Genomic DNA, 27,190 nt, shown 5'->3' on the forward strand with positions numbered 1-27,190 from the left:
TGTGCATCGCGGCTTTGGCAATATCTGCTTTGATGCGGTTGAAAGCAAGGCGGGCCTCAGCCGTCAGGGGAAAAAGGGTGGATTTAATGAGTGGGCGGGCTTGTCCACATAATTGGGGACCCACTGCGCATAGTAGGAAATGAACCCCAGGCATCTCTTCAGGGCCTTGAGGCAGTGGGGGAGGGGAAGTTCCAGTGGGGGCGCATGCGGTCGGCGTCGGGCCCTAGGACTCCGTTTTCCACAACGTAGCCAAGGGTGGCTAGACGGGTTATGAGGAAAACGCATTTCTCCTTATTGTATCTGAGGTTAAGGAGCTTGGCGGTGTGGAGGAATTTTTGGAGATTAGCATCATGGTCCTGCTTGTCATGGCCGCAGATGGTGACATAATCCAGACACGGGAACGTGGCCTACAGCCCGTACTGGTCAACCATTCGGTCCATCTCCTGTTGGAAGACCGAGACCCTATTGGTGATGCCGACGGGGACCCTGAGGAAGTGGTGGAGGCGGCAATCTGCCTCGAAGGCAGTGTATTGGCAGTCCTCAGGGCGGCTAGGGAGCTGGTGGTACACGTACTTCAAATTGATGGTGGTGAAGACTCGGTACTGCGCAATCTGATTGACCATGTCAGATATGCGGGGAAGGGGGTACGCATCGAGCTGCGTGTACTGGTTGATGGTCTGACTGTAGTCGATGACCATCCGGTGCTTCTCCCCAGTTTTGACGACCTCCACTTGGGCTCTCCAGGGGGTAGTACTGGCCTCTATGATCCTTTCCTGCAGGAGTCGCTGGACCTCCAACCTGATAAAGGCCTTGTCCCGAGCACTGTATCGTCTACTCCTAGTGGCGACGGGCTTACAGTCCGGGGTGAGGTTAGCGAAGAGCAGGGGTGGGGCGACCTTAAGGGTCGAGAGGCTACATGCGGTGAGGAGGGGTAGGGGTCCATCGAACTCCAAGGTGATACTTTTGAGGTGGCACTGGAAGTCAAGACCTAGTAGCACCGCAGTGCAGAGTTGTGGGAGGACGTAGAGTTTGAACCCTTTGAACTCAACGCCCCGTACTGTAAGGGTTGCAACACAGTACCACGGACTTCCACGGAATGAGATACGGAAGCCAGGGAGATTTTCTGGGTCACGGGTAAGATTGGGAGGGAGCAGCGCCGTACCGTATCTAGGTGAATAAAACTCTCTGTGCTCCCGGAGTTGAACAGGCAGGTCGTCTCGTGACCGTTGATCTGGACTGCCATCATGGATTTGGCGAGGTGGTGAGGTCGAGACTGGTCGAGGGTGATGGAGACGATCTTCGGAAGGTGGGCGGGCCGATCGGATGAGCAGGGTTTCCGGGAGGCGGCGGGGCGATTCAAAGATGGCGGCCCCAGCAGGTCAAAAGTGGCAGGTGGCATCGAAGATGGCGGCCAAGATGGCGGCCCCCACGGGTCGCACGTGGCGGGTGGCGTCGAAGATGGCGGCCCTCACGGGTCGCACGTGGCGGGTGGCGTCGAAGATGGCAGCCCCCACAAGGTACATACAGCACTGCTGGGCATACAAACAGGTCGGGCCTGGCAGACGTTAGAGAAGTGGCCCTTCTTACCGCACCCGTTGCAGATCACGCTCCTCCCTGGGCAGCGTTGCCTGGGGTGCTTACCCTGGCCACAGAAGTAGCATTTTGGGCCTCCGGGATTGGCAGGCTTGCGGCGCCCCCGGATCGGGTGATGGCGGTGCCCACGACGTCCACGAGGGTGCCGCGTGGTCGGAGGTGTAGGCATCCAAGTTGCGGAAGGCCACTTCCAATGAGTCCGAAATCTGTACTGTTTCTTTGAGGTCGAGTGTACCCCTTTCTCGTAGGCGCTGGCGGATGTAATTCGATTTTTATGCCTGCGACATAGGCGTCCTGGATCAGCAACTCTATGTGCTTGACAGCCGATACCGCCTTACAACTGCAGTTCCGGCAGAGTACCCGCAACGTGTGCAGAAATTCGGCTTGCGATTCTCCGGGCGCTGTCGCCTCGTGGCAAGGAGATGCCTAGCATACACCTCGTTGACTCCCTTAACATACTGTCCTTTCAACAGCGTTATCGCCTCCTCATACGAGTCAGCGTCCCTGATAATAAGGAATACTTGCGGGCTCACCCGGGAGTTGAGGATTCGCAGCTTGTGGGTCTCGGCGACGGCGATCACGGAGGACTCGACGTACGATTCGAAGCAGCGTAGCCAGTGTTCAAACGTAATAGTGGCGTCGGCTGCTTGAGGGTCCAGCTCCAGGCGATCAGGTTTGAGCGATGGATCCATCTGAAAACTTTAAGCTGATTAAATTGATGTATCATCAAAGATGACAGACGAGGAGTTGGGAGAGAAACTGTGGCTTTAATCAGCTTAAAGACACCTGCTGGCAGCCGGTCCCAGAATGAGGGCAGGGCCAAAGGTTGGCTACCTTTATACATGAGCCCGAGGGGAGGAGCCACAGACGAAGCCAGCAGGGACAGGCCCAGGCATGTAACAATACAACAGTACAATACAATGGTTTACCACACCCTGCTCAGAATAGGGCCCTGCACACTGCCCCAGCTCAAAGTAGGACCCTGCGCACTGCCATTGCTCAGAGTAGGTCTCTGCGCACTGCTCCTACTCAGAGTAGGGCCCTGCGCACTGCTCCTGCTCAGAGTAGGGCCCTGCACACTGCTCCTACTCAGAGTAGGGCCCTGCGCACGGCCCCTGCTCAGAGTAGGGTCCTGCACACTGCCCCTGCTCAGAGTAGGGTCCTGCGCACTGCCCCTGCTCAAGAGTAGGGTCCTGAACACTGCCCCTGCTCAGAGTAGGACCCTGCTCACTTCCCCTGCTCAGAGTAGGGCTCTGCGCACTGCCCTTGCTCAGAGTAGGACCCTGTGCACTGCCCCTGCTCAGAGTAGGACCCTGTACACTGCCCCTGCTCAGAGTAGGGCTCTGCGCACTGCCCCTGCTCAGACTAACGGCCTGCAAACTGATCCTGCTTACACTAGTGTACTGCACACTGACCCTGATCACTCTCGGGCCCTGCACACTGACCATGCTCACGCTAGAGACCTTGCACTGCCCCTGCTCAGAATACAGCCCTGCGCACTGCCCTTGCTCAGAGTAGGTTTCTGCGCACTGCTCCTGCTCCTGCTCAGAGTAAGGTCCTGCGCACTGCTCCTGCTCAGAATAGGGCTCTGCGCACTGCCCTTGCTCAGAGTAGGGCTCTGCGCACTGCTCCTGCTCAGAGTAGGACCCTGCGCACTGCCCCTGCTCAGAGTAGGGCTCTGCGCACTGCTCCTGCTCAAAGTACAGCCCTGCGTACTGCCCTTGCTCACTCTAGGGACCTGCGCACTGATCCTGCTCACTCTTCAGGCTTGTGCAAACTGATCCTGCTTACACACACTAGGGTACTGCACACTGACCCTGCTCACTCTCGGGCCCTGCATACTGCCCCTGCTCAGAGTAGGGCCTTGTGCACCACCCCTGCTCTGAGTAACGCCCTGTACACTGGCACTGCTCCGAGTATGGCCCTGCGCACAGACCCTGCTCACTCTAGGGGACTGCTCACGGATCCTGCTCACACTAGGGACCTGCATATTGATCCTTCTCGCTCTCGAAGCCTACGCACTGATCCAGCTCACTCTAGGGTCCTGCACACTGACCCTGCTCACATTGGGGACATGCGCACTGATGCTGCTCACACGAGGGTCCTGCGCATACTAGGGTCCTGCACACTGACCCTGCTCACACTAGGGGCATGCGCACTGACGCTACTCATACTAGGGGACTGCACACTGACCCTGCTCACACTGGGGGCTTGCGCACTGACCCTGCTCACACGAGGGGCATGCGCATTGACCCTGCTCATAGTGTGCAGGCTACACATTCTATGATGTGTTACTCTGTGTCTCAGTTTAAATATACCATCCTCCAAAGAGTAACCTTGGCTTATCTTTACTTGTTTGCTTTCTGGAGATGCTTTTAATGCCTCTCCCTATCAGCATTAATCACAATACAGTGACTTTCCCTTCTTTCTCTCTCTCTCTGTCCCTCTCCATAGGTTGCCTGTATGCAGTTCATTAACATCGTTGTGCATTCTGTCGAGGACATGAATTTCCGGGTCCATCTCCAGTTTGAGTTCACCATGCTGGGACTGGATGAGTATCTTAAGGTAAGAGAGCACAAGTTGAAGGCTGAAAATACGGGCTGGGATTTTCTCCTAACCCCCCCACCCCCGGCATGGTTTAGTGGAGGCGATGCAATCTATTTTTAGTATTTGGATGCCTACTCTGGTAATGTAAGAACATATTTTAGAAGAATACTCCCATCTATTTTCAGAGTAAGCCAGCTCCCAGAGGGAAACCAGTCTTACTGATTATAGCCCTCTTTATGTATTCTGGAATGAGTAGAAGCCATACTGATCTCACTGGCATAGAATTCCAATAACATTTTTTGAATTTTTAAATATATTAAAACATTTATTAACAAGGAGAAAATAAAATTTAAATGCACAAGATTAGAATTACACAGTTAAAACAAGAACAAGATACACCCTCTCACAAAATATCACTTGGTCAGAATACCGCTTAACCGGTAATACCGAATACCAGTTATCACCGCTTGGCAACACTTCCTGATAGATTTTAACTTTAAAAGTCTAGTAATATTACCCAAGGCAAAACTGCTATCACCTTTGTAAGGTTATACCAGGCAACTTCTCATTTGCTTCCACTCTGTTGTGTAAATACAAGAATATTCAGGAACAAGACTACTTTCTGCACAAAAGCTTTTCTGGTTTGACAGGATGGCTGACCCAAACTTTGCATCTTTTCCCAGCATAGAGCTGTCCCCAGGAGGTCTTCATCTTACAGTCAACACACCTCAGCTCAACATCTTTTCCCTTTCTTCTTGATTTCATTGTCCTCAGCACCTCTTTGAACTTAACTTTTCAAAATATAAAAATCTTTCATGTTTTTTCTATTGCCTCTTTTTTGGGGGTCAAATAAAAATTAATAACCTTCCTTGTTTATTTATGAAATCCTTGCAAGCACTAAAAGCTTTTTATTCCGCATTGGAATTTAACAACTGAAAAGCCAAATCCATATCTATCTTCTAATGCAAATTTCTCAACACAACTTATTTACTTACACATCCACTCTTTTTATCACAGATACATGTATTTAGCACCTCCATCCTTTTTATCTCCCAACTCTACCAGACACATTGTCTCCAGTAACCTTTCCTCAGCTTAATTGAATCATTTACACTCAAGCACAAACAACCACTCAGCTTTCTTTACAGAAAAGCATAATATTCTCCAAAATATGTTTTTTTAAATTACATCCCGCCCCACTGTGGTGCTGTGGAAGGTTTTGGCAAAAACTAAAATCTCGGTTGATCCTGCCAATATAAACGGCTGGAAAATTCCGACCCAAGTTATCATCCCTTGCTCACAGCTCAATGGCTCCAATATGAAAGATAATATGGGTTTTATAGCTCAGAATGAATACTGTCCTTCTATTCTACAGAATGGAATTTACAGGTGAGACCCTTCCCATCCCAGTGCTTAAAGCTTGTGCAAAATCCCCCTCCAAGCTGGTTCATCAGATGCATTCCTATGGGTTAAGATAGCAAACGAACTTGTTACACACTTAAGGGAAGGTTTGTCTGAGAACTCCCCATTTGTTTCTGGTGGGGAATCCAGTAAAATACCATCTTGTACTGTTTGCAGAAACTGAAGTCATCAGAAAGTGAGAGGTTGCAGGTGCAGATCCAAGCCTATCTGGATAACGTATTTGATGTTGGCGCTTTGTTGGAGGATGCAGAGACCAAGAATGCTGTGTTGGAACATGTCGAAGAGCTACAGGAACAAGTAACACAGGTAGCCAATGTTTAGTCTGAGGGGAGTATGGGCGGTTCATGTTCTACCCACAAGGATAAACAATGTGATTCATACCACAGAGAGAGTGGCAGAAAGAGACATGCCCCCACCAGTTGTGTTTCTAATGGAGATGGCATGTAAACAGGGCAGTTTGCCACCCCACCACATTCCCACCCATCCCCATAATACGGGTTGGGCGGGCGAAAAAAACAGCAGCCCACCCGTCATATTTAAATAAGTATTGGTCTTGTTACCAAGCCAACTGACCTAGTAATATACAACCCATGCCATAAAATGACATGGGCAGGCGAATGAGAGCAAACAGCCTTATTTTTTAACGTTAATCATCAAAGTGCGGGAAGGAAGGGGGATGTTCGACCTTCATGGGATGACCTTTATGCATCGGGTGGCGGCCTACCTAAGATGGAGCCACCACCTCTGCCACCCTAAACCCCTCTCAAAGGGTTCCCGCCCAAGACCTTGGCTTTGGTGATGCATTGGGACTTCTTTATCCTCTTCTTGCAGTACCAGCAGCGACCACTAATGCATTCTTGGTGCTACAGGCCCAAGTGAATCTGTCAGCCAATCCAATTGGCCAGCGGCTCCAGAGGGCAGGTTTTCCTCCCCAATGAGAGGCAGAAGTCCTATTTTGCCTGTGTTAAGCCCGCCCATTGCACGCTATGGCTGCAGGATTGGCAGATGTGGAACAGGTTAGCTCCATGCTAACTCAGCTTCTGGGGGTGGGATATATTCAGCCCACACACAAACACACGTACCCTCATCATGAGTTACATCACAAGGGAGACTATCAATGGCACCAAGGTTTTCTGTTACCAATGGCTTTCGGCAGACTTTTTTCCCATTCTGACCCGCTCTGTGTGCCCACAAAGGTCAATGCGAGCCTTTCACAGATCAGGGCAGGTTCACAGCCAGAATAGGAGAGTTAGCAACACAGTCTCTCAGGAACAGTGTGTGTAGGAGTTGTTCTGATGTTGACTCCTCCAGGGTATGAATGGGGAGGAATCTGGTGCTGAGTAAGCCAGTTCATAGTCATAGAACTTAAAGTGCAGAAGGAGGCCATTCGGCCCATCGAGTCTGCACCGGCTCTTGGAAAGTGCACACTACCCAAGGTCAACACCTCCGCCCTATCCCCATAACCCAGTAACCCCACCCAACACTAAGGGCAATTTTGGACACTAAGGGCAATTTATCATGGCCAATCCACCAAACCTGCACATCTTTGGACTGTGGGAGGATCCACTTCTATTTTCTGTAATATGAATGGGTATCAGAAAGACCCTGGAGCATGCCAGATATTTGCTTCACAGTTGGGATTTGAACATTTTCTGAAGATGTAAAATTCAAGATTGCCAGTATGTTCTGTCCATGATACCGTGACAATGAAATGTGTGGAAAATTTTGCTATGCTATAGGTGCTAGAATAAAGTCACTGGTGATATTCCATTTATCTTAATTAGGAGGGCAGGCACGACCCCATTCTTCAATCTAGAAGCAGGTAATGAGGAGTTTCTGAAGGAATGTGAAAGCTTTCTGGCGGCACGGTGGCACAGTGGTTAGCACCGCTGCCTCACAGTGTCAGGGGCCCGGGTTCGATTCCGGCCTTGGGTCACTGTCTGTGCTGAGTCTGCACGTTCTCCCTATGTCTGTGTTTGTTCCCTCCGGGTGCTCCGTTTTCCTCTCACAGTCCAAAGATGTGAAGGTTAGGTGGATTGGCCATGATCAGTGCGTGGAGGTAGGGTGGGGAGTGGACCTGGGGAGAGTGCACTTTCGGAAGATTGGTGCAGGCTCGATGGGCCAAATGGCTTCTTTCTGCATTGTAGGGATTCTATGGATCCCCTAGATGGGAGCTCCTCTCTCCTGATCGTCAGAACCATTGTCTGGATTGGGCCCGTTCACTGACTGAGTGTAGGTGTACCTTAGAAACAGGAGATTCCCCAACTCCAGTGGTAGTCCTAACACCCTATTACAGGTGACACACTGTCGGAGTACACCTCCACCCAGTCAGTCAATGGGCCCAATCCAGACAGTTGTTCTGAGGATCAGGAGAGAGGAGCTCCCATCTTCGGGAGAGCCCCACCTCCTGCTTATTATCTGTCTTGAATGAAGCATTTGGAAGCTCCACATGTTGCAAGGAACCGAAGAATAATGGCAACATGTTTCTTGTCAAAATCGAGCTTTGAGGGCAGGAATGAAGGTGCATTAAATGAAGTGAGGGTCTCATTTAGAGCCTCCATATGACTCCAGAACCACAGATCTGTGGTTGACTCATAAATGCCCTCTGAAATGGCCTAGCAAGACACTCATTTCAAGGGCAATAAGGGATGGGCAACAAATGCTGGCCCCGCCAGCGACGTCGACAGCCAATGACCAAACAAAAGCAAAACCTGCTTCTCCCCTGTATCCTTCCAGGCTTCACTGTCCTCAAGGTCAATATCTCTCTGGGCCATGTTATGGAGAGTGATGCAGACCATCACCATGATGCAGACCTTTGCAGGGTGGTATTAAAGGGCACCATTTGACCACGCCAGGCATCGGACATAGTGCCCACTGGACCTGTGATGCCCTATCAGTTGTGAGTCTGATGAGTTGTCTAACCTTGGCGAAGAGGGTATCATATCACCTGGTGATACACTGGTGAGCTGTGAGATGCTCTAGAGTCACTGCTGACTTGGTCCACACCTGCCTTCAGCTAGTCTGAGGCAGGCAGCTCCAAAATGTTGGCTGCCCCCAGCAAATTCAAAAGTCTTCAGAAAGATGGGCTCTCAGCGAGCCCTCAATAATCTTAATTGGTCTCAGCAGGAGAGCTGGTAAGTTTGCAAGCCTAGATTTCCCCCACCCTCGTGAAAACTTTGGGCGACCAGACGGAGGCAATATCATTTCACTGTCATTTGGGCCCGATTTGAGCCATGGAATCCTGCTTCTGGATATTAGCTCAGGGGAGGTGTTTTGAGGTTGGGTAACTCACACTTACAAGTTTCTTGAATGTTTAAGTTGTTCTTCTCTGGTTTCCCACCGACAGCTGGCACAATTGGACTGGTGGTGGCAATTGGGGGGCAGATGTGGTAGGTGCTGAGGGTCTTGATTGGATAACTCACTGGTCCAGGGAGGAAATACTCCTGTTCCCCTTAGCCCACAAGCAGTGTTGCAAAGGCATGTAGCTCATGGATTTTCACCTCCTTTCACCTGTTGGGTTTCCTGAAAGAGATGCTTAGCTGCCTGTGGTTAAAATCAAATCTACTAAAATTAAGGAATGTGATCGCAATAAAGAGGTAGTTTGAAATTGGCTGCAGGCGGGAACGAGGTCCATGGTGTTTTAGATGGCTTGCCCACCTCGCCACTGGGAAACCCGCCGCAGGAGGTCACCTTCGTCGGGACCAGAAGGGTCAGCATATCCCACCTATGGAACGTATGTAACAGAAGAAGGCGTATCGGCCCATCATGCCTTTGATGTTTGTTTAACAAAGCTATTCATTTCGTTCCCCAAGCTTACTCCTCCCCAGCAGACCTGTAACATTTTACTTTTCAGCTATGTAGATTTCTTTTTGAAAGATACTGTTGATTCTGATTCCACTGCCCTTTCAGACAGTGGATACCATTCAGGTGTTGAGCAACTGAGGTCTATTCTCTTGCTTAGAATCTTATTGAATGAGGATAAAACTGCTGGGGAGCTGGGAATAAAATTGTTCGATCGCATCCTAACAATTTGTTTAACTGGGACATTTTTTCATTGTTTGCATTTTAATTCCCATCCTTTGTGCTTTGTTTTGTTCAGCTAACAGAGAAGCTCCAGGAGGCCGAGAACGACTCCATGATGAAAATTGCAGAGCTGGAGAAACAGCTGATACAGTCCCACAAAGAGGTCGAAGGCCTCAAGGTGAGTGTGCTTGTGTGACTGGAGCTATGAGCAGCATCACCGCAGAGGTTAGAGTTGGGCAAGCCCTGTAGAAACCGAGTAAGGTTGCCACCTTCCCATGAGTCTAGAATGAAATGGGGGGAACAGAACATGAGCAACTGGTTCACTCCAAGGTGAAAGCCGGAGCTGAGGCCTTAGAACCAACAACAAAAAGATCAGGCCTTTTCGCTGCAAAAATGTGCAGAGGGCAACAATCTTGCTGTTTTTTCACTTCTGGAAGGGCAGAGACTCAGCTCTCTCTCACCTGTGCATTCTCATCAAGACCCTGGTGTTAACATTTCCCTTTGAGCAGGGAAGGAAGGAAGCAGGGCCTTCATGAAATCTGATGATGTAATCCAAACCCAAAAGTAATATTGGGCGAGATTCTTCAGCTTACCAACCGAGTATTTCTCAGCAGCAGGAGGTGCTGCGCTGTTCGCTGGTGGCGGGAGTCTCTGTTCCTGCCGCCATCAATGAGAATTCCTATTGAAGCCACCCCATGCAACTGGGAAACCCAAGTGTGGGGGGTGCGCTGCTGGTGGGATCAGAGAATCCCATCACGAACGCCTGGAGAATTCCGGGCCATTATTTGGAAGCAGGGTAGGGGCAGTAGTGACCGTTCCCCTGGCAGGTCAGGCCTGCGCAGAGTGGGGTTGAGGGCCACTCCAGGAAGTCTTGGCTGCCCCTAGCTCTGGGCTATCGTGACCTGACCACCTCCTCCACCTCTTCATCTCCATTCCATCTCCATACTCCCCTGCCAACTGACAGGATACATTCCCGCAGCCTTCCGGACAGGTTTGGGCAGAACTCCAGGAACTTCTGTGTAAATGAGGCTGAGCTGTTCAGACTTCTTGACCTTGAAAGCCCTGACTATTCAGATATGTTGCTTGATATGCAGCATACCTGCGAACACACCATAACCCCCGTGCACTCCCACACACCCCCTCCCACCACCAGCGGCAACCATTTTAAGATCAGAGTTCAAGACTTAGTGACGTGCAAACTATTTCTGTTTATATGACAGAAGCTGCAAATAAAAGCCAACAGACAGGTGAAAACAAAATGGCGTCGAAGCCAAATGCAGTGCCCAATTGATGCCCAGTGGGATCAGCGAACTCAACACAGACTTTGAGTTGCACCTGATTTAATCCCGTGCTAACTGAGTTGACAGACACAAGTATTCTTAATATTTTGGAATGTACTTTCTGATTAATTCCCTCTGTGAGGTTCTCAGCCATCATAAAACTTTTCAAGTTTTAGCCTTGTTGTGTTGAATTTTGTGGCAGACGGTGAACTTGCCTTTTACTGTAAGGTTTTCTACCGGACAGGAGATCTTCAATGAATCTGCATTAAAGCTGCAGTCTCTCCAGCAACAGATCTCGGACAGGGACAGAACGATCCAACGCCACACTTTATTGGAACAGAAGCTCTCTCAACTGGAACAGCAGGGGCTGATAAAAATTGAGCGTGGGGTCCATGGAGATATCGACATACAAATCATTCCAATCATAGTGAAACAGGAATCTGTAAAGGCAGCGCCGGAACCCAGGCCGGAACCCAACAAAGGTACCAGCCTTAATCTTCCCCCCAAATCCTGCTCTCTCTTCCAAACTCATTCTACTGGCTGTTTGTGAGATAGATGTGCAGATAGATCCGGATGAACAAGATGCTTAAGCCTATTGATCTTTTCTTTCCTGGATCATTTTTCCTCTAATGATATTTATGATTCTTCTAATTGGAGAAAAGTCGATTTAGAGGGCTCATGAGGCAGGATTGATTTTTAAAACGGATTGAAGTTTTGCAGATTATTTTATTTGGAGCGCAGCATTGAAAGACAAGTATAAGACAAATGAGCTTCAAATAAGAGCAGATGGGGAGAAACGGCGATTATCCTCGTAGCTCCTCTAGGAATTCTCCCAGTGGATCAATGTCCTTCTGAAGAAAAGAAAGGGACAAATTGGATAATTCCAGAAACAGACTTAACCAAGTGTTTGAGAGAACCCGGCACTCAAAAGGATCTTTACCACTGCATATTTTCCAAGAACGTGTTTTAGAGGTCCTTAAACACAGCAATGGGATTCCACGCATATCAGTACTCAGTTGACCATGAAGTGATCGTTCACAGACTCTGATCTTCTGATAAACATCGAGAAATTCATGTAAAATTCTTCCACAACATCAAATGCTAGACTAAAATATCTAATTCTGAAACATTGACATACCCGCATTTATTGAAAGTCGTGATAGCATTCAACGACCACTCCCCCACCCCAACCCCCTTATCCGACAAATGCAATTTTGTGTTTGTGAAACTCTTTAAAAACACAATTATCCAGTTCTTCCCTGTTCCACTGATAATCAGTAAAAAAGCAAAATAGATTTTGTCACTCGAAACACCTAGGCCGGAATTCTCCGGCCGTTGGGATTCGCTTTTCCCACCGGCAGTGCACCCCCGCCCGTGGGTTTCCTGGCCATGTAGGGAATCTCATTTACAAACAGCGGGAGCGGAGAATCCCGCTGCCAGTGAACAGCACGCAGCCGGGAAACACATGGTTGGAGGACAGAAACCCCCCCCCCCCTATTTTCTTGCTGCTTGCATAATATATGAGCAGGTACATGATATGATACAGGTCCCCCGTCTGTTCCCATGAGGGCCTGTTGTTTTTGGACTGGAAGTAAGCACATGGAGCTGAATTTGCCTTCCTCAAATCGGGGTGGAATGAAGCAGGAAAGAATGGTGTTGGTGGCCAGTTTACCACCTGTTCCCAATTCTGCGGACTTCCCTGAGGATGGAGGGGGGGGGATATGCAATGGTGGGAGGGCAGGAGAAGAGCAGGAGAGAACAGGAAAGTGAAGTTGCCTGCTTTGTTAATCGGGCACGTTGAGGCCATTAGGGAATTCGTCTTCTGACTACCCGGGCTTTTCATTGGGAGGGTGACTGTTAGGAGCTCTGTAAAGCTGACTAGTCCCCGCCTGGCAGGAACAAGGGCGGCAGGGTTGCAATAATTTTGTTTGACAGGGAAAAAATGTGCAAGCTTAGACAGTGCAAAACTGAGCAGCGATTAAAATTTAACAACCAGCCTTTCCCTACCGTATCCCGGTTCTAAGCTCCCCATCTGCCAGCCTGTGTTCACTGAAGTGTAGAAGAATGAGAGGGAATCTCATTGAAATGTATAAAACCCTGACAGGCCTGGACAGACTAGATGCAGGGATGTTGTTTCTCCTAGCTGGGGGAGTCGAGAACAAGGGGACATGGTCACAGGATACAGCGTAGGCCATTTAGGACTGAGATGAGGAAAAATGATGGTGAACCTGGGGAATTCTCAACCACAGAAATCTGTGGGGGCCAAGTCACTGAATGTATTTAAGAAAGAAATAGATCTAGAACCGAAAGGTGTCAAAGGATATGGGGAGAGAGCGGGAGTATGGCATTGAGATAGAGGGTCAGTCATTAATACATTGAATAGCCTCCTTTTTTCTATGCTTCCATGGCCACTTTGAAGGTGAAAACCCTCTTTTTTTTTTAATTGTCACACACAGAGGGCAGGTGCGGCAATGGCTGCCACTTTGGGTCAGAACGTGGCCCATTTCCCTCCATTACTGCCCCACCAAGTTCTAATTGAATGGCAGAGCCATTTTTACAGACATTGAAGGGCCCCAGTGAAAATCCTGCCTCCAATCGGGTTGGCAGTGAAGGCGGGAATGCGAGCCAGGGTAAGTGTCTCCTCCTGATTCCTGCCTCAAACGGGAAAATCCTGCCTTGAACGGGAAAAATCCAGCCCTTGGTATTGTGGGCAGGGATGGGAATGTGGCAGCAAGAACCACTGCTGGGTTCCCATGGAAATGGCCCCAGATATCAGGTGAAGGCCGGACGACCTTGAGCGGTCCTCAATTGTAAGTTTAAACGACGGGAATGCAGCGAGATCAGAGAGGCGTAAATTGTTTCCTTTATTTAACTGTCCCCAGTTTCTACCTGGTTTGAAAGTTAAGATGGGGGTTCCCCTCCACCTCTAACTCCAAGGAAGGGGGAAATGATCCATTGGTAAACCCTGGTAAACTCACTTGCCGATTGGATGATAGTTATGGTTTAGAACTTAACTTTGTTCTTCTGCTTTCTCTGACAGATGTTCCTCCAGCGCCAGCTGTGCCTGGAGATGGTTTTGAAGATCCAAGCCCGAGTGCCCGTCCCCCCTTACCCTCATCAACAGAGAGTGTCATCGCCCCACCTCCCCCTCCCCCTCCTCCACTTCCCACTGCGGCACAGACTGGGACTGCCCCACCACAAAGTACACCACCCCCCCCACCGCCACCTCCACCCCCACCCCCACCCCCACCCCCACCCCCACCCTTGGGTCTGTGTATACCTCCTCCTCCACCCCCACCCCCTACAGGAGCACCCCCACCCCCTCCAGGAGCACCCCCACTCTTTCCAGGACGACCAGCGACAGAAGGCAACACAGGTAAGAGCTGTGAGATCGCTGCCAATGTTTGCCTCAGCACAGTATTGATCATCTGTGTGAAATTAATGAAAAGTGTATGTGCTTTATTTTTGTTTGAGTTGGGCTTTTTATCATCAGGCCGGGACGAGTGCGCCTAGTTTCTCTATTGTAAACTTCTTACAGAGTTTTTCAAGTAGTCATGTGAGGATGTAAAGATTCTTAAAGAGGCTCCACACTGATCTATATATTAACGGGTATAAAATAGAAGCGGATTAAGGACCACTCAACCAGCACAGCCCCTGTCAATTTTAATCAGGTCTCTAGCTCCAATGTGCTTCTGAGAAGCTCCCATTTTAGCCATTCTTTGCACAATGGAGTGGCTTGCTCAAATACTTATTTTTAAATATAAATTTAGAATACCCAATTATTATTTTTCCAGGGCAATTTAGCGTGTCCAATTCACCTACCCTGCAAATCTTTGGGTTGTGGGGTGAAACCCACGCAGATACGGGGAGAATGTGCAAACTCCACACAGACAGTGACCCAGGGCCGGGATTCGAACACAGGTCCTCAGCGCCGCAGTCCCAGTGTTAACCACTGCGCCACCGTGCTGCCTTCAACTACTTTTGAGAGAATGAGGAATCAACCAGACTGGCCTCGCACCTCGGACAGATTGGTGTTAAGGCAGCAGGTTGTCACGAAGCAGGCTGATGTTATCTGCGAGGGGATCCCAACTTCGAACACCAGTTTGTGGAGATGTATAATTTTTTCTAAAAAGGTGCGAGGAGTCAAGTGAAACCCCAGCGAGAGTAATCAGTCCAGTGTAGCAATTATTATTTTTTTTAATATATTTTATTCAAGATTTTTTGGCCAAACATAACAGCACATAGCGTTTCCTTTACACAGCAATAAAACAATATAAATAACAATGGCCAGTTTTAAACAAGTAAATAAATAATATATGAACAAAATCAAAAATAAAACTAAATGGCAACTGCCTTGTCCAAGATAAATACTCTCCAAAAATACAATCCAATATACAATTACATATACCAACTACCTATACATATACAATAACATCCCTGAGAGTCCTTCTGATTCCTCCCTCCCCCCTCCCCCCCCCTGGTTTGCTGCTGCTGTCTTCTTCTTTTCCATTCCCTCTATCTTTCTGTGAGGTATTCAACGAACGGTTGCCACCGCCTGGTGAACCCTTGAGCCGACCCCCTTAGAACGAACTTAATCCGTTCCAACTTTATAAACCCTGCCATGTCCTTTATCCAGGTCTCCACACCCGGGGGCTTGGCTTCCTTCCACATTAATAATATCCTGCCTCGGGCTACTAGGGACGCAAAGGCCAAAACATCAGCCTCTCTCACCTCCTGCACTCCCGGCTCTTCTGCAACCCCGAATATAGCCAACCCCCAGCTTGGTTCGACCTGGACCCCCACCACCTTCGAAAGCACCTTTGCCACCCCCACCCAAAACCCCTGTAGTGCCGGGCATGACCAGAACATGTGGGTATGATTAGCTGGGCTTCTCGAGCATCTCGCACACCTATCCTCTACTACAAAAAATTTACTGAGCCGTGCTCCAGTCATATGCGCCCTGTGTAACACCTTAAATTGTATCAGGCTTAGCCTGGCACACGAGGACGATGAGTTTACCCTACTTAGGGCATCAGCCCACAGCCCCTCCTCAATCTCCTCCCCCAGCTCTTCTTCCCATTTCCCTTTCAGCTCATCTACCATGATCTCCCCCTCGTCCTTCATTTCCCTATATATGTCTGACACCTTACCGTCCCCCACCCATGTCTCTGAGATCACTCTGTCCTGCACCTCCTGCGTCGGGAGCTGCGGGAATTCCCTCACCTGCCACCCCGCAAAAGCCCTCAGTTGCATATACTGAAATGCATTCCCTTGGGGCAACCCATATTTTTCCGTCAGCGCTCCCAGACTCGCAAACGTCCCATCTACAAACAGATCTCTCAATTGTGTTACCCCTGCTCTTTGCCATGCTCCAAATCCCCCATCCATTCTCCCCGGAACAAACCTATGGTTATTTCTTATCGGGGACCGCACCGAGGCTCCCGTCTTTCCCCTGTGCCGTCTCCACTGCCCCCAGATTTTCAGTGTAGCCACCACCACCGGGCTTGTGGTGTATTTCTTCGGTGAGAACGGCAACGGCGCCGTCACCATAGCTTGTAGGCTAGTCCCCCTGCAGGACGCCCTCTCCAATCTCTTCCACGCCGCTCCCTCCTCTTCTCCCATCCACTTACACACCATTGAGATATTGGCGGCACAGTAGTACTCACTTAGGCTCGGTAGTGCCAGCCCCCCCCTGTCCCTACTACGCTGCAAAAATCCCCTCCTCACTCTCGGGGTCTTCCCGGCCCACACAAAACTCATAATACTCTTCTCAATTCTTTTGAAAAAAGCCTTCGTGACCACCACCGGGAGGCACTGAAACACAAAAAGGAATCTCGGGAGGACCACCATTTTAACCGCCTGCACCCTCCCTGCCAGTGACAGGGACACCATGTCCCATCTCTTAAAGTCCTCCTCCATCTGTTCCACCAACCGCGTTAAATTTAGCCTATGCAATGTACCCCAATTCTTGGCAATCTGGATCCCCAAGTACCGAAAGTCCCTTGTTACCTTCCTCAACGGTAAGTCCTCTATTTCTCTGCTCTGCTCCCCTGGATGCACCACAAACAACTCACTTTTCCCCATGTTCAATTTATACCCTGAGAAATCTCCAAACTCCCCAAGTATCCGCATTATCTCTGGCATCCCCTCCGCCGGGTCCGCCACATATAACAACAAATCATCCGCATACAGAGATACCCGGTGTTCTTCTCCTCCCCTGAGTACTCCCCTCCACTTCCTGGAACCCCTCAATGCTATTGCCAGGGGCTCAATCGCCAGTGCAAACAATAATGGGGACAGAGGACATCCCTGCCTCGTCCCTCTATGGAGCCGAAAATATTCAGACCCCCGTCCATTCGTGACCACGCTCGCCATCGGGGCCCTATACAGCAGCTGTACCCATCTTATATACCCATCTCCAAAGCCAAATCTCCTCAGCACCTCCCACAAATAATCCCACTCCACTCTATCAAATGCTTTCTCGGCATCCATCGCCACCACTATCTCCGCTTCCCCCTAGCAGCCTCCGTATATTCGTATTCAGCTGTCTCCCCTTCACAAACCCAGTTTGGTCCTCATGGACCACCCCCGGGACACAATCCTCTATCCTCATTGCCTTTACCTTGGCCAGAATCTTAGCGTCCACGTTCAGGAGGGAAAGAGGCCTATAGGACCCGCATTGCAGCGGGTCTTTTTCCTTCTTTAGGAGGAGCAATATTGTTGCCTCTGACATAGTCGGGGGCAGCTGCCCCCTTTCCCTCGCCTCATTAAAGGTTCTCATCAGTAGCGGGGCCAGCAAGTCCACATATTTCCTATAAAATTCAACTGGGAATCCGTCTGGTCCCGGGGCCTTCCCCGCCTGCATGCTCCGAATTCCTTTCACTACTTCCTCCGTTTCAATCTGTGCTCCCAGTCCCACCCTCTCCTGCTCCTCCACCTTAGGAAATTCCAGCTGGTCCAGAAAACACATCATTCTCTCCTTCCCATCCGGGGGCTGAGCTTCATATAATCTTTCATAGAATGCCTTGAACATTCCATTCACCCTCTCCGCTCCCCGCTCCATCTCTCCCTCCTCATCTCTCACTCCACCTATCTCCCTCGCTGCTCCCCTTTTCCTCAGTTGGTGGGCCAGCAACCTGCTCGCCTTCTCCCCATACTTGTACTGTACACCCTGTGCCTTCCTCCACTGTGCCTCCGCATTACCCGTAGTCAGCAAATCAAATTCTACATGTAGCCTTTGCCTTTCCCTGTACAGTCCCTCCTCCGGTGCCTCCGCATATTGCCTGTCCACCCTCAGAAGTTCTTTCAGCAACCGCTCCCGTTCCCTACCCTCCTGCTTTCCTTTATGTGCCCTGATTGATATCAGCTCCCCTCTAACCACTGCCTTCAGCGCCTCCCAGACCACTCCCACCTGGACCTCCCCATTATCATTGAGTTCCAAGTACCTTTCAATACACCCCCTCACCCGTAAGCACACCCCCTCGTCGGCCAATAGTCCCATGTCCATTCTCCAGGGTGGACGCTGTTCTTTTTCCTGCCCTATCTCCAAGTCCACCCAATGTGGAGCGTGATCCGAAATAGCTATAGCCGTATATTCCGTCCCCGTCACCTTCGGGATCAGCGCCCCTCCCAAAACAAAAAAGTCTATCCGTGAATAAACTTTGTGGACATAGGAGAAAAACGAAAACTCCTTGCTCCTAGGTCTACTAAATCTCCAGGGGTCTACTCCTCCCATCTGCTCCATAAAGTCCTTAAGCACCCTAGCTGCTGCCGGCCTCCTTCCGGTCCTGGACCTCGATCTGTCCAGCCCTGGTTCCAGCACCGTGTTAAAATCTCCACCCATTACCAGCTTCCCCGCCTCTAGGTCCGGGATACGTCCTAGCATGCGCCTCATAAAGTTGGCATCATCCCAGTTCGGGGCATATACGTTCACTAAAACCACCGCCTCCCCTTGTAATTTGCCACTCACCATCACGTATCTGCCCCCACTAACCGCCACTATGGTCTTTGCCTCAAACATTACCTGCTTCCCCACTAGTATGGCCACCCCCCTGTTTTTTGCATCTAGCCCCGAATGAAACACCTGCCCCACCCATCCTTTGCGTAGTCTGACCTGGTCTATCAGTTTCAAATGCGTCTCCTGCAGCATAACCACATCTGCCTTAAGTTTCTTTAGGTGTGCGAGTACCCGTGCCCTCTTTATCGGCCCGTTCAGCCCTCTCACATTCCACGTGATCAGCCGGGTTGGGGGGCTCTTTACCCCCCCCCTTGTCGACTAGCCATCCCCTTTTTTAATCCAGCTCCTCACCCGGTTCCCACGTAGCTGTGTCCCCCCCAGACGGCGCCCCCCCCGCCCCGCCCACCCCACCCCATACCAGCTCCCCCTTCTCCCCAGCAGCAGCAACCCAGTTAACCCCCCCCCCCCACACCCCCCCCCCCCCCCCCGCTAGATCCCTCACTAGCGTAATTGCACCCCCCATGTTGCTCCCAGTAGTCAGCAAACTCTGGCCGACCTCGGCTTCCCGCTGTGACCTCGGCTCGCACTGTGCGACGCCCCCTCCTTCCTGCTTCCCTGCTCCCGCCATAATTATCATAGCGCGGGAACAAAGCCCGCACTTCCCTTTTGGCCCCGCCCCCAATGGCCGACGCCCCCAGCTCCTCCACCTCCCTCCCTCCCCCATAACATGGGGAAGAGAGAAAAGTTACAGGGTCGCAGGATTAACAACTTAAAAATCATCTCTCCCCCCTTTTCCCCCCTCTTCGCCCCCCATATTCGCCCCACCACTTTGTCTCAAACGTTCTTTTTTATAACCCACTTATTCCAATTTCTCTTCGACAATAAATGTTCATGCCTCATCTGCCGTTTCAAAGTAGTGGTGTTTCCCTTGATGTGTGACCCACAGTCTCGCCGGCTGCAGCATTCCAAATTTAACCTTCCTTTTATGAAGCACCGCCTTGGCCCGATTAAAGCTCGCCCTCCTTCTCGCCACCTCCGCACTCCAATCTTGATATACGCGGATCACCGCGTTCTCCCACCTACTGCTCCGAGTTTTCTTTGCCCATCTGAGGACCATCTCTCTGTCCTTATATCGGAGAAATCTCACCACTATGGCTCGGGGAATTTCTCCAGCCCTCGGTCTTCGCGCCATAACTCGATAGGCTCCCTCCACCTCCAACGGACCCGTCGGGGCCTCCGATCCCATTAACGAGTGCAGCACCGTGCTCACATATGCCCCGACGTCCGCCCCCTCTGCACCCTCGGGAAGACCAAGAATCCTTAAATTCTTCCTCCTCGCATTATTCTCCAGCACCTCCAGCCTTTCCACACACCTTTTATGGTGTGCCTCGTGCATCTCCATCTTCACCACCAGGCCTTGTATATCGTCCTCGTTCTCGGCAGCCTTTGCCTTCACGACCCGAAGCTCCTGCTCCTGGGTCTTTTGCTCCTCCTTTAGCCCTTCAATCGCCTGTAATATCAGGGCCAACAGCTCCTTCTTCATCTCCTTTTTAAGTTCTTCCACGCAGCGCTTCAAGAACTCGTGTTGTTCAGGGCCCCATATTAAACTGCCACCTTCCGACGCCATCTTGGTTTGTGCTTGCCTTCCTTGCCGCTGCTCTAAAGGATCCACCGCAATCCGGCCACTTTCCTCTCCTTTTTCCATCCGTGTCCAGGGGGGATTCCCTTCTGGTTTACCGCACAGTGTTTTTAGCCGTTAAAATTGCCGTTGGGGCTCCTATTAAGAGCCCAAAAGTCCGTTCCACCGGGAGCTGCCGAAACGTGCGACTTAGCTGGTCATCGCCGCACCCGGAAGTCCAGTGTAGCAATTATTAAAGACTAATTATTAAATTAAAGAAAAAACAATTGCACACGTACGGGACTAAACTACACAAAGACAATTAAGCATATGAATTGCTACGCAGACATAGTTTTGTTGAAAGTATCCCTTGTTCCAAACTATATCAATCACTGAATTCCTTAAGACTTCCCCGTTTCCCCAAACTACATCTAAATTAAGTAGATCTATAAGTTAAAACCAGCTTATACTGACCACACAATGCAGGGATGATAATCAAGTCTGGGAAACATCTTGTCCTAGTCCAGCGAAGTTATGTAAACTCCCTTTACAAAGTTCACGCTGCTTACCAATAACTACCTTCACCCAGCAATGAAAACAGACCACATCAAAATAACATTTCTGTAAAATATAGTTATCTGAGCAGAATACATAATGAAAGTAGAGGTGACTGTCTGGAGAAGTGAGCTTGTGCTCAGGACAGCTACACTGAATGATGTACTGAATGATTTACTGGGCAGCAAGATGGCACAGTGGTGAGAACTGCAACCTCACAGCACTAGGACCCAGGATCAATTCTCGCCTTGGATGACTGTATTGGATTTGCATGTTCTCCCTGTGTCGGCGTGGAGTTCCTCCGGGTGCTCCGGTTTCCTTCCAAAGTCCAAAGGTGTGCAGGTTAGGTGCTAAATTGCCCCTTAGTGTCCAAAAAGGTTAGATGGGGTCACTGTGTTATGGGAATAGGGCGGGGTGTGGGCATATGTAAGTTGTCTTTCAGAGAGTTGATGCAGATGCGATGGGCCAAGTGGCCTCCTTCTGCACTGTACGGATTCTATGAAAGGTGTACAGTTTGGGGAGATCTGTCATGCTAAATTGCGACTTAGTATCCAAAGTTTGGCAGTGTTGGTGGGGTTAGGGCATGGACCTGGGTTGAGTACTCTTTCGGAGACTCAATGGGCTGACTGGCCACTTCTGCACTGTAGGGATACTATGGTGTAATCGGCCTTAATGATGAGGTAACTTTTAGCCCTAATCAACAATCTTACAGTTTCAGCGAAAATTGCTGGATTAAGAATGAAAATAATCTCCCAGTAATGAGTGGCTGGGATCTGAGTGCGCTGTTGCATTTGAGTGACCAAGCTTGCACTCTGTGAATCATTTAATTTTATTTCTCTTCTTGCAGCTCTTAAGGTGAAGCAACCAATTAAAACGAAGTTCCGAATGCCCATCTTAAATTGGGTGGCATTGAAACCCAATCAAATCAATGGAACGGTCTTCACGGAACTGGACGATGAGAAGCTATTGCAGGTGAGACGGTGCGGCTGTTGCAGAAAACAGATTAGATTCTTTAGATGACCCTGGGTCCAGTGACGGGCTGGATTCTCCGTAGCTCGACGCCGAAATCGTGATCGGCGATCGGACGGAGAGTGAATTCCGACCCCGGAATCGTGGCCAGCAGTGATTTGATGCTAATTTGCCATGCTCCACCCCCTCCAAACTGTTGTCATCGTGACTCACTCCATTTCAATGCCGTTGGCGCGCATAGGCTGGCACACCCACGATGCTCCGTCCCGGGTGGGCCGAGTTCCCGACGGCGCTGGCCACATGTGGTCCCGATCATGCGGGAACCTGGCGTACGGGCTGTGGGCAGTGTCTAGCGCCACCACACTCGGCCTGTGTCTGTGTCGCTGGCCGGCGGGTGGGGAGGGGGTGGGGGAGGCTTCTGCTGAGGCTGAGGCTTGGGGGATTGGTGGGGGGTGGCCAGCGGGTGGGCTTTGGGGTCACGGTTGGATTCACGCACGGCCGGCTCCATGTTGTATGGCGACACCGGTGTAGGTCGTCAGCTGTATGACCTGGGACCCGGTCATTCTCCAGTGCAGTCTGCGGGATTTACACTCGGCGCCGGTGATAGCCCCTCACCAGTACTGGAATCGCCGAGGGTTTCTCGACAATTTTCCAGTCATGAAAGACCACACATGCTCCGCTGGCGTCAATACTTAGTCTCCCAAATGGAGAATCCAGGCCAGGATTTGTGGACTCTCTGCTTGGATCTCTTGGTAGTGCACTGGATCAAGAATTTCTGAATTCAAGACCCACTTCAGGCACATTACCTGGAGTGAAGTCAGTGCTGTGATGTCAGAAACACCAACCTTTAATTCAGATGTTAAGCTACAGCTCTGGGTGAGATTTGGGTAAAGATCCCGGGTGAAATTCTCCGCTATCGGCGCGATGTCCGCCGACCGACGCCCAAAATGGCGCAAATCAGTCGGGCATCGCACCGCCCCAAAGGTGCGGAATCCTCCGCATCTTGGGGGGCCGAGCCCCAACCTTAAGGGGCTAGGCTCGTGCTAGACTAATTTCCGCCCCGCCAGCTGGCGGAAAAGACCTTTGGTGTCCCGCCAGCTGGCGCGGAAATGACATCTCCGGACGGCGCATGCGCGGGAGCGTTAGTGGCCGCTCACGGCATCCCCGCGCATGCGCTGTGGAGGGAGACTCTTCCGCCTTCGCCATGGTGGAGACCGTGGTGAAGGCGGAAGGAAAAGAGTGCCCCCACGGCACAGGCCCGCCCGCGGATCGGTGGGCCCCGATCGCGGGCCAGGCCACCGTGGGGGCACCCCCCCGGGGCCAGATCGCCCCGCGCCCCCCCCCAGGAGCCCGGAGCCCGCCCGCGCCACCTTGTCCCGCCAGTAAGGTAGGTGGTTTAATCTACGCCGGCGGGACAGGCATTCTAGCAGCGGGACTTCGGCCCATCCGGGCCGGAGAATCGCGGGGGGGGGTGTCCGACAACCGGCGCGGCGCGATTCCCGCCCCCGCCGAATATCCGGTGCCGGAGAATTCGGCAACCGGCGGGGGCAGGATTCATTCACGCCAGCCCCCGGCGATTCTCTGACCCGGCGGGGGGTCGGAGAATCTCGCCCCCCATGACAATATTCAAAAGTGAGCAGTAAATTGTTCTTGGTCAGAACCCCTGTAGCAGTCAGAAGCACCAGAAAACATTGAATGCTTTTTCATCTCATTTCCTATTTCTGGGTTAAAATGGCTGCTGCATTTATTGACATTGTAACCATCACTGTTGGGGGAGGTGAGAAACGAAAATACCTTTATATAATGCAATGTCACAACTATAAAAAGCAGAATTACAAAATAGTTACAAAGTTGTTCTCGATGTCTGGGCTCTAAATCAAGCCTCATTATGTACACTTGGCTGAGAGTCTAGTCAGCTATTACAATATAGAACACCAGCTCCCCAGAGGAAACATTGATTGATTGACAGCTCAGGTTCTGTGATCTCTGCAATCAATTTCAGAATGGTTGGTGAGACAAATAAGTGGTTTCAAGTGTATAAGACCATAAGACATAGGAGCGGAAGTAAGGCCATTCGGCCCATCGAGTCCACTCCACCATTCAATCATGGCTGATTTCAACTCCATTTACCCGCTCTCTCTCCATAGCCCTTAATTCCTCGAGAAATCAAGAATTTATCAACTTCTGTCTTAAAGACACTCAACGTCCCGGCCTCCACCGCCCTCTGTGGCAATGAATTCCACAGACCCACCACTCTCTGGCTGAAGAAATTTCTCCTCATCTCTGTTCTAAAGTGACTCCCTTTTATTCTAAGGCTGTGCCCCCGGGTCCTAGTCTCCCCTGCTAATGGAAACAACTTCCCTACATCCACCCTATCTAAGCCATTCATTATCTTGTAAGTTTCTGTTAGATCTCCCCTCAACCTCCTAAACTCCAATGAATATAATCCCAGGATCCTCAGACGTTCATCGTATGTTAGGCCTACCATTCCTGGGATCATCCGTGTGAATCTCCGCTGGACCCGCTCCAGTGCCAGTATGTCCTTCCTGAGGTGTGGGGCCCAAAATTGCTCACAGTATTCTAAATGGGGCCTAACTAATGCTTTATAAAGCTTCAGAAGTACATCCCTGCTTTTATATTCCAAGCCTCTTGAGATGAATGACAACATTGCATTTGCTTTCTTAATTACGGACTCAACCTGCAAGTTTACCTTTAGAGAATCCTGGACTAGGACTCCCAAGTCCCTTTGCACTTCAGCATTATGAATTTTGTCACCGTTTAGAAAATAGTCCACGCCTCTATTCTTTTTTCCAAAGTGCAAGACCTCGCACTTGCCCATGTGGAATTTCATCAGCTATTTCTTGGACCACTCTCCTAAACTGTCTAAATCTTTCTGCAGCCTCCCCACCTCCTGCATACTACCTGCCCCTCCACCTATCTTTGTATCATCGGCAAACTTAGCCAGAATGCCCTCAGTCCCGTCATCTAGATCGTCAATATATAAAGAGAACAGCTGTGGCCCCAACACTGAACCCTGCGGGACACCACTCGTCACTGGTTGCCATTCTGATAAAGAACCTTTTATCCCAACTCTCTGCCTTCTGCCTGACAGCCAATCGTCAATCCATGTTAGTACCTTGCCGCGAATACCATGGGCCCTTATATTACTCAGCAGTCTCCCGTGAGGCACCTTACCAAAGGCCTTTTGAAGTCAAGATAGATAACATCCATTGGCTCTCCTTGGTCTAACCTATTTGTTATCTCTTCAAAGAACTCTAACAGGTTTGTCAGGCACGACCTCCCCTTACTAAATCCATGCTGACTTGTCCTAATCCGACCCTGCACTTCCAAGAATTTAGAAATCTCATCCTTAACAATGGATTCTAGAATCTTGCCAACAACCGAGGTTAGGCTAATTGGCCTATAATTTTCCATCTTTTTCCTTGTTCCTTTCTTGAACAGGGGGGTTACAACAGCGATTTTCCAATCCTCTGGGACTTTCCCTGACTCCTGTGACTTTTGAAAGATCATAACTAACGCCTCCACTATTTCTTCAGCTATCTCCTTTAGAACTTTAGAATGTAGCCCATCTGGGCCCGGAGATTTATCAATTTTTAGACCTCTTAGTTTCTCTAGCACTTTCTCCTTTGTGATGGCTACCATATTCAACTCTGCCCCCTGACTCTCCGGAATTGTTGGGATATTACTCATGTCTTCTACTGTGAAGACTGACGCAAAGTACTTATTCAGTTCCTCAGCTATTTCCTTGTCTCCCATCACAAAATTACCAGCGTCATTTTGGAGCGGCCCAATGTCAACTTTTGCCTCCCGTTTGTTTTTAATGTATTTAAAGAAACTTTTACTATCATTCCTAATGTTACTGGCTAGCCTACCTTCAAATTTGATCCTCTCTTTCCTTATCTCTCTCTTTGTTATCCTCTGTTTGTTTTTGTAGCCTTCCCAATCTTCTGACTTCCCACTACTCTTTGCCACATTATAGGCTTTTTCTTTTGCTTTGATGCATTCCCTAACTTCCTTTGTCAGCCATGGCTGCCTAATCCCCCCCCTCTGATAACCTTTCTTTTCTTTGGGATGAACCACTGTACTGTGTCCTCAATTACTCCCAGAAACTCCTGCCATTGCTGTTCTACTGTCTTTCCCACTAGGCTCTACTCCCAGTCGATTTTCGTCAGTTCCTCCCTCATGCCCCTGTAGTTACCTTTATTTAACTGTAACACCTTTACATCTGATTCTACCTTCTTTCTTTCAAATTGGAGATTGAATTCGACCATATTATGATCACTGAGTGTTCTGAGTGTTGAAGTGTTAGGGGCTGTTCAGCACAGGGCTAAATAGCTGGCTTTGAAAGCAGACCAAGGCCGGCCAGCAGCACGGTTCAATTCCCGTACCAGCCTCCCCGAACAGGCGCCGGAATGTGGCGACTGGGGCTTTTCACAGTAACGTCATTTGAAGCCTACTTGTGACAATAAGCGATTTTCATTCATTTTTCATTTTCAAAGGGCCTTGTTATTGACACTTTTATTAGCTTGTACTTCAGACAATTTTCTAAAGCATACGGGACAGTGATCAAAGGATTACATTTTTGCAGAGCTTTTTTTCACATTCCATTTCACACTCTGGTGAACATTGGTTATATAAAGTGTCCAGTGGGTCAATAGGCCCAAAGTGCCAGATCCTGGCATAGAGGAATTCAGGGGACATAGGGTGTGGGTGGAAGGGCAGAGCCTGGCACGGGGGGGTGAGGGAGGGTGAGGGGACATAGCAGGGAAGTAGGGGACATGAGGTGACATGGATGGGGCATAGGGAGTAATTGGAGGATGAAAAGGGTATGATGGGTGGAGGGTCTTTTGCTTCACAGCGCCAGGGTCCCAGGAACGATTCCCGGCTTGGGTCACTGTCTGTGCGGAGTCTGCACGTTCTCCCTGCGTCTGTATGGGTTTCCTCCGGGTGTCCCGGTTCCTTGATCTGGATTTTCAGTGCCCATGCTCTGAGCTTTTTTAAAAATTTGTTTTAATGTTATTTGGGCATCATTGGCAAATCCAGCATTTGTTGCCCACCTTGAGAAGGTGTTGGTCAGCTGCTTTGCTGGTCCGCTGAAGTCCATCTGGTGTAGCTACGCCCATAATGCTGTTAGGAAGGGAGTTTGAGGATTTTGACCCAGTGACAGTATTGATCATTAAAACAATACTGGCTGACGCACAATGG

At 50.0% G+C, this 27,190-nt stretch overlaps 1 protein-coding gene across 11 annotated transcripts in view; it reads left to right on the forward strand.

Annotated features, from left to right (window-relative positions):
* The window catches only part of LOC140398384 (formin-like protein 1), a 383,709-nt gene that overhangs the window by 286,088 nt on the left and 70,431 nt on the right, over positions 1-27,190 (forward strand). For all 11 annotated transcript variants that reach the window (XR_011937470.1, XR_011937471.1, XR_011937472.1 and 8 more), the window contains 6 exons: positions 4,048-4,158; positions 5,719-5,868; positions 9,662-9,763; positions 11,110-11,347; positions 13,906-14,241; positions 21,843-21,967. Coding sequence is in view for 8 of the 11 variants with exons in the window: in XM_072487008.1 (XP_072343109.1) it covers positions 4,048-4,158; positions 5,719-5,868; positions 9,662-9,763; positions 11,110-11,347; positions 13,906-14,241; positions 21,843-21,967 (1,062 nt within the window). In the remaining 3 variants the exon portion in view is untranslated. The remainder of the gene's footprint in view (positions 1-4,047; positions 4,159-5,718; positions 5,869-9,661; positions 9,764-11,109; positions 11,348-13,905; positions 14,242-21,842; positions 21,968-27,190) is intronic.

The sequence above is a fragment of the Scyliorhinus torazame genome, chromosome 21 (assembly GCF_047496885.1).
Source record: "Scyliorhinus torazame isolate Kashiwa2021f chromosome 21, sScyTor2.1, whole genome shotgun sequence".
NCBI classification, from domain to species: Eukaryota; Metazoa; Chordata; class Chondrichthyes; order Carcharhiniformes; family Scyliorhinidae; genus Scyliorhinus; species Scyliorhinus torazame.